The 17,565-nt window shown below is 39.0% G+C and overlaps 1 protein-coding gene across 1 annotated transcript in view; it reads left to right on the plus strand.

The window, feature by feature from the left end:
* The window catches only part of SPEN (spen family transcriptional repressor), a 92,592-nt gene that overhangs the window by 63,331 nt on the left and 11,696 nt on the right, over window positions 1-17,565 (plus strand). The window contains 6 exon segments of the mRNA XM_021684051.2: window positions 550-750; window positions 4,568-4,719; window positions 8,676-8,801; window positions 10,254-10,367; window positions 11,359-11,472; window positions 12,365-12,465. Coding sequence (XP_021539726.1) covers window positions 550-750; window positions 4,568-4,719; window positions 8,676-8,801; window positions 10,254-10,367; window positions 11,359-11,472; window positions 12,365-12,465 — 808 coding nt within the window.

Below are 17,565 nucleotides of genomic sequence, written 5' to 3' on the forward strand. Positions count from 1 at the left end.
TTGCTTTCTCATGTCTTTAAAAGTTTTATATATGTATGTATGTATATGTGTATATAAAATTTTTATTATGGAAGTTTTAAACTTAACCAAAAGTAGTAGAGGCAAAATGAAAGCCCCTTACTCTGTACCCCGGATTTAAAAATTGTCAATATTTTGCCAGACTTGCTTTATCTGTTTCCACTTTCCTTCCTTCCGTTCTTGTTGTGTGTGTGTTTTTTAAAGTGAATCCCTGATGTTATTACATCGTTTCATACCAACTTAAAGATACATACTTCTGTAGTTGTTTGTAAAATAGGAGGGCGGTTTTTCCGCATAGCCACAGTGTCATTCTTATCTAACAAATAACTATCTTCCGATACTCAGTTTATTTTCACAGTTGTACAGGAGTCTCTAAAATGCGATTTTAGGGTTATCTTATTTGAAAGAGAAATGTTTTAATGCTAACAAAATTTAGGTCAAAAAATCAAGCTAAAGATTTCTTAGCTTACTTACTGAGTTGTAACTAAATTAGAAAAATAAGCACCTTGTTTTTTTGGGGGGGGGATTTAGATACAAGCCTTAAAGATGGCCTTTTCCATGAATTTAAGAAATTTGGAAAGGTGACTTCAGTGCAGATCCATGGAGCTTCAGAAGAGAGGTATGGTCTGGTATTCTTTCGGCAGCAAGAGGACCAAGAAAAAGCACTGACTGCATCAAAAGGAAAACTTTTCTTTGGCATGCAGATTGAAGTAACAGCATGGATAGGGCCAGGTAAGAGAAAGGAGGCTAATTTTTAGTATAATTTGTATTTCAGCTTATGAAAAGGCAGCATCTTAGTGTGAATCTGGATGCCATTCCAGCTTTATTTATTGACTTACTTCCAGTGTCTTCTATTTTAAAGACTGGGTACATTTGTTGTTCAAGTTAATAAAATTACGTTTTGGTTAGGGAGGGTAAAGATAGTTCTGTTCCTGTAAGGGAGAAATGCTGACTTTGAAGAGTCTGAAAGATGGAGTTTTAGCCCTTTTTCAAATCCTGCCTTCCCCAAAAGGATTGAATTGAGATAAGGATATAGTTCTTAGGAGAATGACATCAGAATTACCTTGAATTAGAAAACAGACTACTTGTTACGCTGATTTGAGGGACTAGTTAGACCAGTTTTATTTCTATTATGCCCAGCACAAATTGGATCTGTTGTTCTAGTTTCCATAACCTTGAGAGATAGTGACAAAGAAAATCAGGGTTGGGTCTTAGGAGTGTGACCCACTGAGAGTTTCAAGGGGACTTTATTAGTATGAACCTGCCTGTAAGACCTGTTGTAAGGCAGGAAGTCTTCTCAGGCATGGCTTGGGTCAGTGTTTCTTCTTTTTGAGAGCCACCTGTAGTGCTTGTTTAAAACTCAGACTCTTTGACCCTGTCTCAGCTTAATGGTTCAGAATTCACATACCCAAGTTTGGGAATCCCCGATTTAAGGCAACTTTGTAAGTAAATTTGTGGAGGAGTACACAGAAATGTTTAAATTATGCAGTCACATTATGTAGCTGAGACAAAGTTCAAGACTAAGACTTTGAGGGGTACCTGGCTGGCTCAGCCTGTGGAGCATGTGGACCTTGATCTCAGGGTCGTGAGTTCAAGCCCCATGTTGGGGTGTAGAGCTACTTAAAAAAAAAAAAAAAGACTAAAACTTTGAGAGGAATTTATAGGGTAAACAGCCCATTCTCTTGGAATATTCATTTATTTGGCAATTAAGAAAAAATAGAATTTCCCTGATAAGAGTATGTAAATGTTATTTGTATATTAAAACAAACACAGAGTTGTTAGAAGGAAGACTGCAAAATGTGCATAATTTTATAATGAACACAGGAATTCAAAGGGATTATAGGTTATGCCCTCACGTTCCCTCCTCTGCCAAGTTTGAGATGTACTGGCCTAAGTTATACTGAGCTGAGTGCGACTCAGGAATTCTTATTTAACATATTTAGAACAGGTCACAATTGGCCTGAGGAATATTTAGATTGTCATATAATCTATATAGAAAGTTTTTAGAGCTGTATATAATTATTAAGTAACGGGGATCTAATTCAGGGGCATTATTAATAGATGTCCCTCAGATCTCCAAGTCATGGGGCTAGCTTGACATTTTTACTGCAAAAAAGCATTTCACCTAATTAGTTAGCACCCAGGATGTAAATTAGGCTTTTTTAACCATGTGCCATTGAAGATTTTGAGAAGTTTGGTTGGTTCAGGCATAGGAAAGCTTGAAGGTACTTTTCTCAGATGGGACAGCATGAAATACTTGTTGAATGGGATATTTGAAAGCAGTCGAATGTGAGTATGGAGACATGGATGGAATTATGTTGTTGGATGGTTAAGTCATAAATATTTTGTATTGAAACATATGGAGCTGATTGTTTCCTGAGGCCAAGGACCTCTTGGAGTTAAAAAGATCTCAATCCAAGAAGCCCAACTTTGCAGATAGACCCCTGGTGGCTTCTAGATTGTGCTTTCTTAGTCCCCTGCAGAGCATTATAGTCCTGTAGACATGAAATTGCAGGATAAAAGAATTTTTTTTTTTTTTAAGATTTTATTTATTTATTTGACAGAGAGCACAGATAGGCAGAGTGGCAGGCAGAGGGAGAAGCAGGCTCTCCACAGAGCAGAGAGCCCGATGCGGGACTCGATCTCAGGGCCCTGGGATCATGACCTGAGCTGACGGCAGACGCTTAACCAATTGAGCCACTCAGGCACCCCAATAAAAGAATTTTTTAAATGATGTGTAGGCATTAAGACTTAAAGTGGTCATGAAGATTAAGTAGATTACATATGGAAAATACACTTTTTAAAGATCTTTGCTAAACTGAATTTCTGGTTTTGAAATGTTCACTGAGCTATTTGGTGGAAATGAAACCGGTATAGATTTAAATGGTTGCAAATTAGGCTTTATCCTTCTTATTCTGACTTTTGGAATATAAACCTCAGATGTGTCTGAATTATTTTGTCTTTTCTTTATTTTTCTCCCCTTTTAAATGAAATATTCCTGAATATGTGCCCTCTATTAGTTAGGTAGTTTTAAGAAGACCTAGTCGATCTTGAAATGAGATCTCTCCCTAGGAGACATGATGAAAATACAAGATGGAGACAGGTACACGAGCCCTGGCAATTTCTGGGTCCACGTGACTCTGTGAAAGTACATATTCCTTAATGAGGCTAGAAAGGTTAAGCTGGGCTATCATTAGACCTATGAAACTGGAATCAGGATTGAGGTGTGTTCTGAGTTCACTCAGCAGCTCAGAAGTTGAATCTTTTTAATATCAGTGTTGTTGTTGATATCAGTAATATTCAGTGCGTGGCCCTAAACACTTTGTTTCAGTCAAGCTGATTAAATACGAACTTTTTTGGATGGCTTTGTTTTACATTAAAAAGGAGAGAACACATAGGCTGTATTATAGTTACTATCGACAAAACATTGAATGTTCTGCCCTGGACCAAGTTTAGAAATGGAGCTTCAGAGAAAGGCTATGCTTGAATGAGACATTGAACCAGGGCTTTTGATCATAAGAAGCAGAAACCTTAAGAGTCATTGAGTCTCTTCTTGTTCGTCATTGGGAACCTTGCAGCAGCAAGTTTGTAAGTGCTGCTTCAGTCCGTTTTCATACAATTATTATTCTTGTATCTAACAATTGCTACATTTAGACACTTGGGCTATGTTAATTAGTATGACAAATGTAAAATGCTAAATATTTTCTAAAATGTTGAAAAGTGGGCGCCTGGGTGGCTCAGATGGTTAAGCGTCTGCCTTCGGCTCAGGTCATGATCCCAGGGTCCTGGGATCGAGTCCCACATCGGGCTCCCTGCTCCTTGGGAGCCTGCTTCTCCCTCTGCCTCTCTCTCTCTCTCTGCCTCTCATGAATAAATAAATAAAATCTTAAAAAAAAAAATAAAATGTTGAAAAGTAAATTAAGTAATGAAGCTGGGCTATTTTCAGTTGAGTTTTATGTGTGTTTCAGATTGTAGTTTTATACTTCCATTGAGAGCCTGCTGCATAATTTTTGGAACCTAAGATTAGGTTTAGGTAATTACTATTTTTGCTGGGGTTTAAAATCTATTTCTGTGTCAGTGATTATTTTTAAAACAAATCAACTTACAGACTGAAATTCAGTCCACTTTTCTGTTTTAAAGATCAAAGAAAATGCTACTTCCCCCTGAGTTTTGTTGGCAAGTTTCTTTAGCCTTTGGAGTTAGCAAAAGACAGCTATTTCTGAAGGTGTATATAATTTTTCAGATTGTATAGTATTCAAACACAATATTTCAGAGACATAGCTTCTTAAGTGTAGATTTTCCCATGATATATAAATACACATTAAAACACTTTGTTTTGGGGCACCTGGCTGGCTCAGGCAGTAGGGCATGCAACTCTTGATCTTTTGATTGTGAGTTTGAGACCTACTTTGGGTGTAGAGATTATTTTAAAAACAAGCAAACAGGGGCTCCTAGGTGGCTCAGTTGTTAAGCGTCTGCCTTCGGCTCAAAAAACAAACAAACAAACAAAACTCTTCTCTTTTTACTCTGCCCCCATCCCACTTAACAGAAACAGAAAGTGAAAATGAATTTCGTCCTTTGGATGAAAGGATAGATGAATTTCACCCCAAAGCAACAAGAACCCTCTTCATTGGCAACCTTGAAAAAACCACTACTTATCATGACCTTCGCAACATCTTCCAGCGCTTTGGAGAAATTGTGGTATGTTGCTTTTTACAGTAAAAACAGTTTTAGATCTTTGTCGTAAAACATAAAGCATAGTACAGATTATATTTGGAAAGAAGATATTTAGGTGGTGTAATAAATATTTTTCTCATTTGCCCTATGTGTTTTTAACTCCTGCTAAAAGATGATCCAGCAAAACTCACTGGGGGACTGTTTTATGTGTATATGTAAAACTGTGTAATAGATATTTGTCTTTATTTTGTTTACATATATATTTTTGTATCCAGTTTTCTTATTTTTCTTTGTCCATGGGTGCTGTTCAATGCCATCTCTAGTCCTGTGGGTTGGAAGGAAAATAAAGAAGAGATAATATGTTTGTAAGAAAGAAGTAGCAGCTTAGTGTATGAGTATTGTCTTCTCACAATGCACATCAGACTACCTTGGGGGATTACTGGAATGTGGATGTCATGCCAGAAGCTCAGTTCTATTTTGACATTTTAATTAGAATCACTTTTTACATCATGTAAGTCATTGTTAAATTTAGGAATTTGGAGGGTTTTTCTGTTCCTCGTGACTCGTAAGTCACTTTCTAATGAAAATAGTTTGGTTACAGCTTTGTACCCTTGGGATACATATACGATTTTGTTTTGTGTTTGAAAAAATAGGAAAATTATTTCTATCTTTCCTAGACTTCCTCTGTATTAATAACAGCAAAGAAATTGCTGTGTAATTTTGGACTTTGGAGAATAAAAAAATGTTCTGGGTAGGGACAGCAGTTGTTAATCTTTCAGGTGTGTGTGTGTGTCTGTGTGTCCGTCCATCCAGCTATCCATCCTTATCTGGGTAGGGACAGCAGTTGTTAATCTTTCGGGGGTGTGTGTGTGTGGGTAGGGACAGCAGTTGTTAATCTTTCAGGGGTGTGTGTGTGTGTGTGTGTGTGTCCGTCCGTCCAGCTGTCCATCCTTATCTATACGCTGATGTTGTAAGCAAAAATCTTATTTTTTTTAGTGACGTAATCTAGAGAATAAAACATTTGTGCTTGTAGCTGATCTAACCTCATAGGGAGTAGGGACGAGAGAGAAGTGGTTGGTAGAAAGTCAAGAAAAAACAGAAGGTGTATATATTTAGAGAAACAGAAAAACATACATTTTCCTTTCTTCTTCAATTAAGTTCTTTTATCATATACTCTAATTGCAGCTGCACTGCCTGCTTCGGTGAGTGACCTGGAGTTCACCTGCCTCTGTGGGCTCCAGCTTTTCTGTCTTTAGACAGTGATCTAATACTTAATTTGCTCATTGGCATTTATGAGTTAATTCATAATTGATAAAACTTTCAGACCTACATTTGAGTGTGGCTGCTACTTTGAATTTTGGGGCAGTATAAGAAGTTGTATTTGGACACATTAGGTACATTTTCATCAACAGGGTTGCTGAAAATGGAGTGATTATTGTGTTTTAAGAGCCATGCTTCTCAGTAAGGTGGCCACGTCAACATTCTGTTTGAAAACCACATCTCGTGTTTGCAGTTGCTTATGAGGGTAACTATTTTATTGACACACAAACTTTGGGAAAATGGTCTGCTGCTTATCAATAACAGATTATGCTATAGCTAGAACAACCTATGTGGTGAGTCTACCCACCAGTACTCTTTGGAGACCTATTTCTGACCTATCTCTTAAATGGAGTTATCCTGGGTTGTTACTTTCTACATTTTGGTGAAAATCAGCTCCTGCTTACCATTACTTAAGTAGAACTATTTTGAATATAAATTACTGCTTTTTTAAAGGACTCCTCAAATAGCTCTTTAAATGCATTATTCATTTTGCTCTATTTCAGCTTTCAGTTTTTGGCTTATGACCCTTAAGAGGCTTCTATCATCACAATACTTTAGATTGTGATTTACAGAATACTTTAGATAATCACAATATGGGTCATTATTGTTTTAAGTATAAGTTTTGCCTCTCTGGACCATTTTCATGTGTAGGTAAGCCAGATTTTTACACCACCTTGTCTGAGTAGGCAGGACCAGAGTGTCAGGTGTGAGTACAGGTTTCAAGCATTCTAAAGAGATAGGGCTAGGGGCGCTTGGCTGGCTCAGTTGAAAAAGCATGGGACTCTTGATCTCAGGGTTGTAAGTTTGAGCCCCATGTTGGGTGTAGAGATTACTTAAAAAATAAATAAACTTAAATAAAGAGATGGGGTTATGCCTTTATAGAGTTTCTTTAATCTAGGGATGGTGTTCTGATACATCTTCACAAAGTAGTTTGGGCATTTATATATTGATTCTGGATATGAGAGGATATATATCAGTCACCAGGCTTGGTTCCATTAGATACACTGACAGAATGAGTCTTCTAATTTAGGATTGCAAATTTTAAATCACTTTTTGAGGGGTGCCTGGGTGGCTCAGTTGGTTAAGCGTCTGCCTTCGGCTCAGGTCATGTGGGATTGAGCCCTGTGTCGGGCTACCTGCTCAGCTGGAAGCCTCCCTCTCCCACTCCCCCTGCTTGTGTTCCCTCTCTCGCTGTGTCTCTCTGTCAGATAAATAAAATCTTAAAAAAAAAACAAACACTTTTTGAAAACTTGATTTCTTTCTTTCTTTTTTTAAAGATTTTTTTTTTTTTAAGATTTTATTTATTTATTTGAGAGAGAGAGAATGAGAGACAGAGAGCATGAGAGGGAGGAGGGTCAGAGGGAGAAGCAGACTCCCCGCCGAGCAGGGAGCCCGATGCGGAACTCGATCCCGGGACTCCAGGATCATGACCTGAGCTGAAGGCAGTCGTTTAACCAACTGAGCCACCCAGGCGCCCCTCTTTTTTTAAAGATTTTATTTGGGGCGCCTGGGTGCTCAATCCGTTAAGCATCTGCCTTCAGCTCAGGTCATGATCCCAGTGTCCTGGGATCGAGTCCCGCATTGGGCTCCCTGCTCCGCGGGATGCCTGCTTCTCCCTCTCCCACTCCCCCTGCTTGTGTTCCTTCTCTCACTGTGTTTCTCTCTGTCAAATAAAAAAATTTTTTTTTAAATTTTATTTATCTGAGAGAGAGAGTGAGAAACAGCATGAGAGGGGAGAGGGTCAGAGGGAGAAGCAGGCTCCCCGCTGGTCCCAGGATCATGACCTGAGCCGAAGGCAGTCGTTTAACCAACTGAGCCACCCAGGTGCCCCTGAAAACTTGATTTCTTTACCATTTGTACTCTTCTCAGATACTATATTTTAAATGGCCTGCCCCTAATAAGGATTTTAGATTGTTGCAGAAGGGAATTACAGTTGGCCCTTGAACAGCATGGGTTTTAACTGCATGGATCCACTTATATGTGAACTTTTTTTCCTTAATATTTTCTTAATAACATTCTCTTTTCTCCAGCTTACTTTAAGAGTACAGTAATAATAATATATACAAAATACGTGTTAATTGCCTGTGTTATCTGCAAGGCATCTGGTCAACAGTAGGCTGTGGTAGTTAAGTTTTGGGGGGAGTCAAAAGTTATATGTGGATTTTCAACTCCCTTGGAGGTTGGTGCCTAACCGCCCCCCTGCCCCTGCGACCACACTGTTGTTCAGGGTCAACTGTATTTCTTATGTTTTTATTAAATAAAACCTTTATTTAATATTTTTATTAGGTTTATTGCCTTTTTCTTTATTAATCTTCTCTGTATTGTTCCAGTTTTAGTATATGTACCGCTTTGAAACAAGTACAACCTTTTCGTTATAAATTTCTCTTAACAGGTATTATGGATTTTAAATTTTGAGTTTGCAATTTCTCTTCTGCAAAGAGCTTCACATAGGAAGGTTTTCATGGTTGTGACTAAAAAATGCTGTGTTGTGTAGTCCTTTCAGGCTATTTACAGTTGCATCACGATGTACAATTTTAACTAAGAAAATGATTTTTGGGAATATGACTTGTTTTGAGAAATTCGCACCTCATTTAGGTTTGGATTATTCTGCTTTTTTTCCTTTTGGCATGTCACTAAGTGGTGCTCATTGGCTTTTTCAGGACATTGATATTAAGAAAGTAAATGGAGTTCCTCAGTATGCATTCTTGCAATACTGTGATATTGCCAGTGTTTGTAAGGCTATTAAGAAGATGGATGGGGAGTACCTTGGAAATAATCGCCTCAAGGTAAAGGACTTTGCATAAGTTATCGTGCTGTTATGATTTGTTATGATTTGGAGGTTTTTTGTGTGTATGTCTGATTATTTAAAATTGCAGTACAGTTAGATAATCATAAAAGTGATACAATTCTTTGCATCCTCATCCTATTATACTATAAACTGAATTAATACTTGCTGGGGTGCCTGGCTGGCTGAGTCTGTAGAGCATGGGACTCTTGATTTCAGGGTTGTAAGTTCAAGTCCCATGATGGGTGTAGAGATTACTTAAAAAATAAAATATTGGGGCACCTGGGTGGCACAGTGGGTTGAATGTCTGACTCTTGGTTTCTGCTCAGGTCGTGATCTTACGGTCGTGAGATGCAACCTCGTATCGGGCTCTGTTAGCATGGAGTCTGCTTGAGACTCCCTCTCCTTCTACCACCCTCATAAATAAATAAATAACTCTCTTATTTTATTTTATTTATTATTATTTTTAAAGATTTTATTTATTTATTAGAGAGAGAGGCAGGAGAGAGGAAACAGAAGTGGGGGGAGTGGAAGAGGGAGAAGCAGGCTCCCCACGGAGCAGGGAGCCCGATGCAGGGCTCGATCCCAGGACCCTGGGATCATGACCTGAGCCAAAGGCAGATGCTTAACGACTGAGCCACCCAGGTGCCCCTAAATAACTCTTAAAAAAAAAAAAAAAAAATTTAGGGACGCCTGGGGGGCTCAGTCGGTTAAGCGTCTGCCTTCTGCTCAGGTCATGATCCCAGGGTCCTGGGATCGAGTCTCCCATCGGGCTTCCTGCTCCGTGGGGAGCCTGCTTCTTCCTCTCCCTCTGCTTGTGCTCTCTCTGTCAAATAAATAAAATCTTTAAAAAAATTAAAAATTAAAAAAAATTAAAATTTTATTTGAGAGAGCGAGCGAGAGAGCGCAAACTGGGGGAGGGAGAGGGAGAAGCAGGCTCCCCGCGGAGCAGGGAGCCAGACACAGGGCTCAATCCCCGGACCCTCGGATCATGACGTGAGCTGAAGGCAGACGCTTAACCGACTGAGCCACCCAGGTGCTCTGTAAATAAATAAATCTTTTAAAAAATAAAAATAGGCTGCCTGGGTGGCTCATTCGGTTAAGCGTCTCGGCTCATGTGATCCCGGGGTCCTGGGATTGAGCCCCACCAGGGAGCCTGCTGCTCCCCCTGCTTGTGCTCTGTCAAATAAATAAATAAAATCTTTAAAAATAAATAAATAGAAATAAAGAAAAAAAAGCTAAGTGCCTGGAGTCCATAAACTAAAATGCAATGAATTAATACTTGCTTAGCCTGGCAGAATTGGTTTTATATAAATTTCTATTTGATTTTAACCAGATGGTTGCCCTTTGGGATGATGGTCGATAAGATTCCTACAGAAGACCGGTCTTTTTCAGAATCTGTAGTTGAATAATTGGTGACTTTACTAATAGAAATTTCACCTCTCCTATCCAGCTGGGTTTTGGAAAAAGCATGCCTACAAACTGCGTGTGGTTAGACGGGCTTTCTTCAAACGTGTCGGATCAGTATTTAACACGACATTTCTGCCGATACGGGCCTGTGGTAAAGGTAAGTGGGAGGTTTTGGTGTTGGTGTCAAGTTACTTCTGACTTCTATTCTTGGTATTCTGTCCTGTCAGCCCCAAGTTTTAGTGTTGACATTTTCTTTAATCACTCATAACTTGTCATAGAAGGGCATCTGTGTCTATTAGCTTATGATATGAGGAAGTATTTTGGAAAACTATTTTGAACTAGCCAAGATTAATTTTGAAACTAATTTGCATAATACTGTTAAATAGAATGTTTCTTAGGGGTTTTTATAATTTTATCTCATTAAAATTAGTCTATTTATATTCACATTAATATGTAATTGACTTCATTAAAAAAACAAGATGACTTTAAAGGGACGATCATACAACAGAATACACATCTAACCGATGTTGGTAATGTACATACCTGTGCCCAGCAGGAGGAGGGTCTCTGGACCCCATTCCATTATGTGAAAGGAGAGCTTTGAACTCCTTAAGAGCAGATTCACACTGTGGTGGGCACGGCATTTCTTTCAGTGTAGCTTTTGTCATTTGGAGAGACACACATCATAAAGACTGCTAGCATAAATAAAAAATCCAGCAGCTTTAAGTTAAGAATTCTACTTATAACCAGAATTCACTGAAATTTATTGTTGATTCAGTGTTCTACATCGTTTTCTCTCTTTCAAGGGTGTGGTTTTTTTTTTTTTTGAGCCAGAACTATAAGAATGCTTACTTGAGTATAGTACAGGACTCAGTCAACATGGAAAATAAAATACAGAAAAACAAAATAAAGGCATGATATACTTCAAGCCACAATATCCACAATTGTAAACAGTCCCTCCACATTTTTATTGTGTGTTTTCACTACAACATGAATCACCAGGAAAAGCCTGATATTTTTTCTAGAATAAAAAATATATAAATATGTTTTTTCTTTGCAGCATCCTTGAGACTTAGGATTTTCTTGGGACTGACACTTAAGTCTAGTGGATGAGGCTCTTATTTGGTTTTTGTTGTTGTTTTTTATAGGTGGTGTTTGACCGCTTAAAAGGCATGGCCCTGGTTCTCTACAATGAAATTGAATATGCACAAGCAGCTGTAAAAGAGACCAAGGGGAGGAAAATCGGTGGGAATAAAATTAAGGTGTGCAGAATGACTTTAAACAGAAGTGAAACAAAATCATATTGAGATCCCACCCTCTTAATAATGCATTTTGTAGGTGGCCAGCAAGGGGAGTGGTTTATAGGATATGCACTGTATGTCCTGTTTTTAAAGGGAATATTACTATTTGTATACTTGGCTACTTGAGGCCACAGGGTCATTAGCCACAGAATTTTCCCTAAAAAATCATGTCATTCAAGGAAATGTGCTTCTTTACACTCCAGGTACCTGATGCTTACATGTATGCTCTTGGTGCAGGCTGGCCCACATTCACGTGTGGGTACCTGCACACCCAGGAGCTCAAAGTATGACTCATTCCAGCTTCCTGAATGATCCTCTCTTCCTCTTCTCCTGTTCATGATAATTTGAAGGAATTTATGCACTTAATACCTATGATGGTTAAATTGAAACGAGTCTTTTGAAATAAGATATTGAAAGATGATGGGTATCATAGGCTTAAATGACTCTGAGGTCCAGCTGTGAGTGAAGTTTAAATGTTCTTCCATATTTTATTTTATGTTCTAACTGTGGTTCCAGCAAATTTACATCTAACACAGATTCTGGGTTTAGTTGATCTGATTATTTGGCAACTCTCGATAGATGTTGTTTCAGTTTTCCATTTTGCCTTTTCCACTCCTTCAGTATTGGGTTCTGAGACCTTAAATTATAGTTCTATATCGAGATTTCTATTGAATTTGAGAGAGATTTCACGTTAACAAAAAACAGTTTCAGTTAGGACTATTTTTAGTTGAGACAGATTGCTCTTGAAGTTTATCCAGAAGGCTATGTTGGGAAGGATTTTCAAATTCAATAATGCTTTCCATCTTGAAAACCTGAAACTTGAATCAGACACCTGCTATTCTTTCTTTTTAAGGTGGACTTTGCAAATCGGGAAAGTCAGCTGGCATTTTATCACTGTATGGAAAAATCTGGTCAAGATATTAGAGACTTTTATGAAATGTTAGCAGAAAGAAGGTATGTATTTTTTTTCCCCAAGTAAGAAGGTATGTATGTTAAACCTATCAGCATAGCTTGGATTTTAAAATACCAAATACATCAAATTTAGATGGGATTACATTTTATTTTTCACCCCTTATTTCTACACTTACCCCCAAAAAAACTCCTTTCCTTTTATCCCCTCATATAGAAACACAGGTTTATTTTTATGAATTCTGTTTTCATGTGGCTTGTGGGATTTAGGTTAAGCTGAATACATTTCTCACTGAATGCTCCTAGAATTTGAGTTACTGTTTTGCTAGGTTATAACTTTATGTACAAATCATCCTGCTTAACAGTTTTAAATTAAATATGATAACATGTTGAAGAGCACGCAAACTAAGTGCCCTGTATATTTAGTAATGACAACATCCAGATTATTACTGTGCATGTGCTCATGCCGTTAGTAAAAAAAAAAAAATTGAGGGGCCCCTGGGTGGTCAGTCCATTGAGTCTCTGGCTTTTGATCTTTACTCAGGTCTTGATCTGTCAGGGTCGTGAGTTTGGGCCCCGCATTAGACTCCACACTAGGCGTGGAGCCTACTTTAAGAAAAAAAAAAATTTTTTTTTTTTAATTGAAAAAGATTATCAAGAGCTTTCTTTGTTTTAAATTTGAATCTTCTAAAGAATTTGTGAATCAGTAAGCCAAAGCACATATATGAATTGGTAACTTCAGCAATATACAAGGAAACCTTATTTACTCCTGTTAATTTTTTTGGTCATGGTTATGTAGTATTTGATTTTTTTTTTTCCTGCTGCTTGTAGGAAACATTGCAGTTCCGAATCATTTTAAGTCTCATAGTTCGGACCAGGCTATCTCTGTTAGCTTAGAACTGTCCCCAAACTGATGGTTGACTCTTTTTTAGACTGAATATATTAAAACACCCTAACATAGTGTCATCAAGTGCTTCAATAGCCGATCACATTTGAAAATGGAAACTATCATCCACATGGTCAAGCTGTTTGTCCAGACACGCCTCTGTGATTAAGTCTCCTGGAATGTCACCACTGGATCTCCACCTCTGTACATAATGTGGTAAAAGGCTGTGTGTGAAAAATGTCTTTAGACACTCTGGTTTAGGTATAAAAGGGGGGTCTACAACAAGTAGGAGTCAGATCCTGATTGTGTTGCCAGAAACCTGTGGAATATATTCCCTTTTTACTGCCTGTTCTTGCCACTTTATTTTTATTAAAGTCATAGAGGGTATATATATTTTTTTGAGTCATTTCCTTGTGGAATATTGTATGGCAGTCATTGAATACTGGGAAAGTTGTTTTTAATTTTTATTTATTTTTAAAGATTTTATTTTTAACTAATCTCTACACCCAAATGTGGGTGTGAACTTATAACCCCCAGACCAGGAGTCACATGCTCTACCAACTGAGCCAGCCAGGTGGCCCTGGGGAGGGGTTGGTGTTTTTTGTTGTTGTTGTTTTGTTTTATTTTAAGATTTTACAGAGAGAGAGAGCAAAAGCAGAGGGAGTGGCGGGCAGAGGGAGAGGTAGAAGCAGGCTACCCATGGAGCAGAGAGCCAGCCCAATGCGGGACTTGATCCCAGGACCCTGGAATCATGACCTGAGCTGAAGGCAGACTAACTGAGCCACCCAGGTGCCCTCGCATACACTTACTATGTTCAGAAAGTTTCCTTTTATTCCTGCTTTGATAAGGTGTTTGGTTTTTTTGTTTTGTTTTATCATGAAAGGGTGCTGGATTTTCTTTTCATTTGAAATGATCATGTGTTTTTTCCTTCATTCTATTAATATGGTGTATAATATTGATTGAATTTTGTAGTTGAACCATCCTTGCATTCTTCTTCTTCTTCTTTTTTTTATTTATTTATTAGAGAGAGAACACACAAACAGGGAGTGGCAGGCTGAGGGAGAGGGAGAAGTAGACTCCACTGAGCGGGGAGCCCGATGCAGGGCTCGAGCCCAGGACCCTGGGATCAGGACCTGAGCCGAAGGCAGACGCTTAATGGCTGAGCCACCCAGGCTCCCCCTTGCATTCTTTTTCTTTAAAAATATTTAATAATGCAATAATGATTTAATGAAAGTTTTTAAAGTGGGTTGTAAAGCAGTAGGGTACAGTATGACCCAATTTTACAAAACAAAAGTACATATATGTAAAGAAAAAAGACTGGAAAGATATGTATACACATACACATAGAATACATATATGTACACACACATACATAAATTTATATATAGCAGCATTTGTATCTATTTCAGGGTGGTTAGATTATTAGTGATTTTTTTTATTATTATTAACATATAATGTATTATTTGTTTCAGGGGTACAGGTCTGTGATTCATCAGTGTTACACAATACACAGTGCTCACCATAGCACATATACCCTGGAGAGGTTTTTAATTTTTTTTTTTTTTTTAAGATTTTATTTATCCACTTGAGAGCGAGAGAGACAGAGAGATAGAGCACAGGCACGGAGGAGAGGGAGAAGCAGGCTCCCCGCCTAGCAAGGAGCCTGATGTGGGGCTTGATCCCAGGACCCTGGGACCACGACCCAAGCTGAAGGCAGACGCCCAATCGACTGAGCCACCCAGGCACCCCTGAGGAGGTTTTGTTTTGTTTTGTTTTGTTTTGTTTTTTAAGATTTTATTTATTTGACACAGAGCGAGAGCGTACAAGCAGGGGGAGTGGCAGGCAGAGAGAAAAGCAGGCTCCCCGCTGAGCAGGGAGCCCCAGTGGGACTCGATCCCAGGACCACAGGATCATGACCTGAGCAAAAGGCAGTCACTTAACCAACTAAGCCACCCAGGCGCCCTGGGGGGAGGTTTTTTAAATGAAAAATGTACCCTACAGCCAAATTCCCAAAAGCTTGAACTTCTAAGGATTTGATAAGTTTTTCGCCAGTAGATGAATCCACAGTCCTTTAGCCAGAAAGTCAGTTTTGATACAAGGCTTTCCTCTGTCGGTTTGTGTATGTGTGTGTGAGGGAGGGTGCATGTGCATATATCGGAGAATATGTGGGTCTGTGGAGAGAGAGAAACGTTTTCCATCCTGGCTCCCCAAGTAGCAGTTTGAAGGCATTGTTAACATTTTAAGTGCTGATAGGAATCCTTCCCCATAAGCTAGTGGAAAGTGTGTTGGTGGTCTAGTGGCACCTAAGACATAAAACATCCTTTAAGGTCTTCTGTGCATACATTAAATATTTTTCAGAGAATGGTGTCTTGTGAGGGTTGGGTAATGCTGTGCGGGTGTTCATTTTTGTATGTTAACACTTAAATTCACTCATTTTACTAATGATCTGGCTCTGGCTTTGTTCTTTCGTTCTTACCCATGGTTATTTATTCCTGTTGAATGAAGTTTATCTCCTAATGTAGGAAGCAGGAGGATGTGGGACTTAACTGTGACTCCGTTTTGCCCCATTTGCCACTAAGATGGCAGTGCTTATGGAATAATTCCTTGCAGTAGAACTTGAGGTTCTTTGCCCTTTGCATAGAGTGGAAGGAAGTCATCCCACTGGATAGTTAATGCATGAATGAAAAAACTGCTTTACCTCTAATGATAGCTTAGCTCAGGAATGCAGTGACCGATTTGCATAGGGTACTGCAGTTTAAAAGTAGCATTTCATTTATTCCCTCAAATACTGTGTCAGAGAGGTAGGGCCGTGACTCTTCTCCTGTGTTACTTTTGGTAGGAACTGAAGACTAGATGACTTTGCTGATAGGTCACAGGCCAAGACCATGGGCTGGAGATAAGCCCAGGGCTCCTATCTGCTAGTGCATTGAGCTTTAAACACTTTACCAAAATGATTCTCAAGGTGAATTTACAAGATCCTGTTACGCTTTAGGTGAATTTCCCACCTCCTTAGGGGAGTTGGGATATTGTGCAGTCATGTGAACAGAGTTATCTCAACACCTGGCTTTTCCAGGTTCTTTGGAGACCCTTTTGTCCAGGGTACAAGTGTGCAGCTGTATTGTCTCCTGCTTGCCTGGCTCTCTTTGAGGGCAGGAGCACTCATTTCTTTTGGTGGTCAGGGCCCAGCAAAATACGTGCCAGATCAGTATTCATTAGACTGAATAGCGCTCCAGCACTAATGTTTACATGTACACCTTTGATTTATGTGACTTCACATTTTTGGATATAGTTTTAGTTTGATTAATCTAAAACGTACCTGAGACTGTTTTTATAGTATGATTTTAAGCCTACTGTGGGTTTTTTTTGTTTGTTTTGTTTTATTTATTTGAGAGAGAGAGAGAGCATAAGGGGGTAGGGTCAGAGGGAGAAGCAGACTCCTTGCTGAGCAGGGAGCCCGAAGCGGGACTCGATCCCGGGACTCTAGGATCATGACCTGAGCCGAAGGCAGACGCTTAACCGACTGAGCCACCCAGGCTCCCCAAGCCTACTGTTAATGTGGGCAGTGAGCCAGTGACCATTCTAGGTGTCTTAATCACTTTATATTAGAAAGCATACAGTGTGTTTACCTTTATGTATGAAAAGATGCTTCCTTGGAGTTCGTATTTATGCTGGCAATGAATTAAATTAGCCGAGTTCCATGCTTAGTAACATTTATTTTAAGGTAGCTGGTCATTATTTAGGCAAAGAATCTGATTCCTGTGGAACTTTAGAAAGATCATCTTGAATCCAATTAAAGTAATACAGAGGTACCATAAAATGTTCTCTTTGGACTGAGAAATTCTGTATAAATACATACAATAATGTTTTATTAATGCTTCCAGTGTTTAAATGTTCAGTCTTCGATGCTTCATTTGCTGTGGAGGGCGGGATAGAGCATCACCCAGTAGTAGCTTTGACATATTTTTCTAAGGTTCATTCTTCCAGCAGATACTTGAGTGCCTCCTATGAGCCAAACACTGTTACAAGAAGACCCGAAAAAAGCTCCTGCCTTTTAGGGGCTTAAGTTCTAAATTTTTTGTGTTTCAGTAAAGCCGCTGATGGCAGTGCTGTGTAGAGTGTATGACCTTGAGGGGACAGAAGTGGAGAGTGAGCAAAAGGGAAAGAATTGGTCTGTGTTACGGGTGAATTTCATTTTATCCATCAGACGTGTTCTTGTGTGTACATTTAATCCTATCGTGAATACCCATGGGTAGGTCACT

The sequence above is a fragment of the Neomonachus schauinslandi genome, chromosome 4 (genome assembly GCF_002201575.2).
Source record: "Neomonachus schauinslandi chromosome 4, ASM220157v2, whole genome shotgun sequence".
Taxonomy (NCBI): Eukaryota; Metazoa; Chordata; class Mammalia; order Carnivora; family Phocidae; genus Neomonachus; species Neomonachus schauinslandi.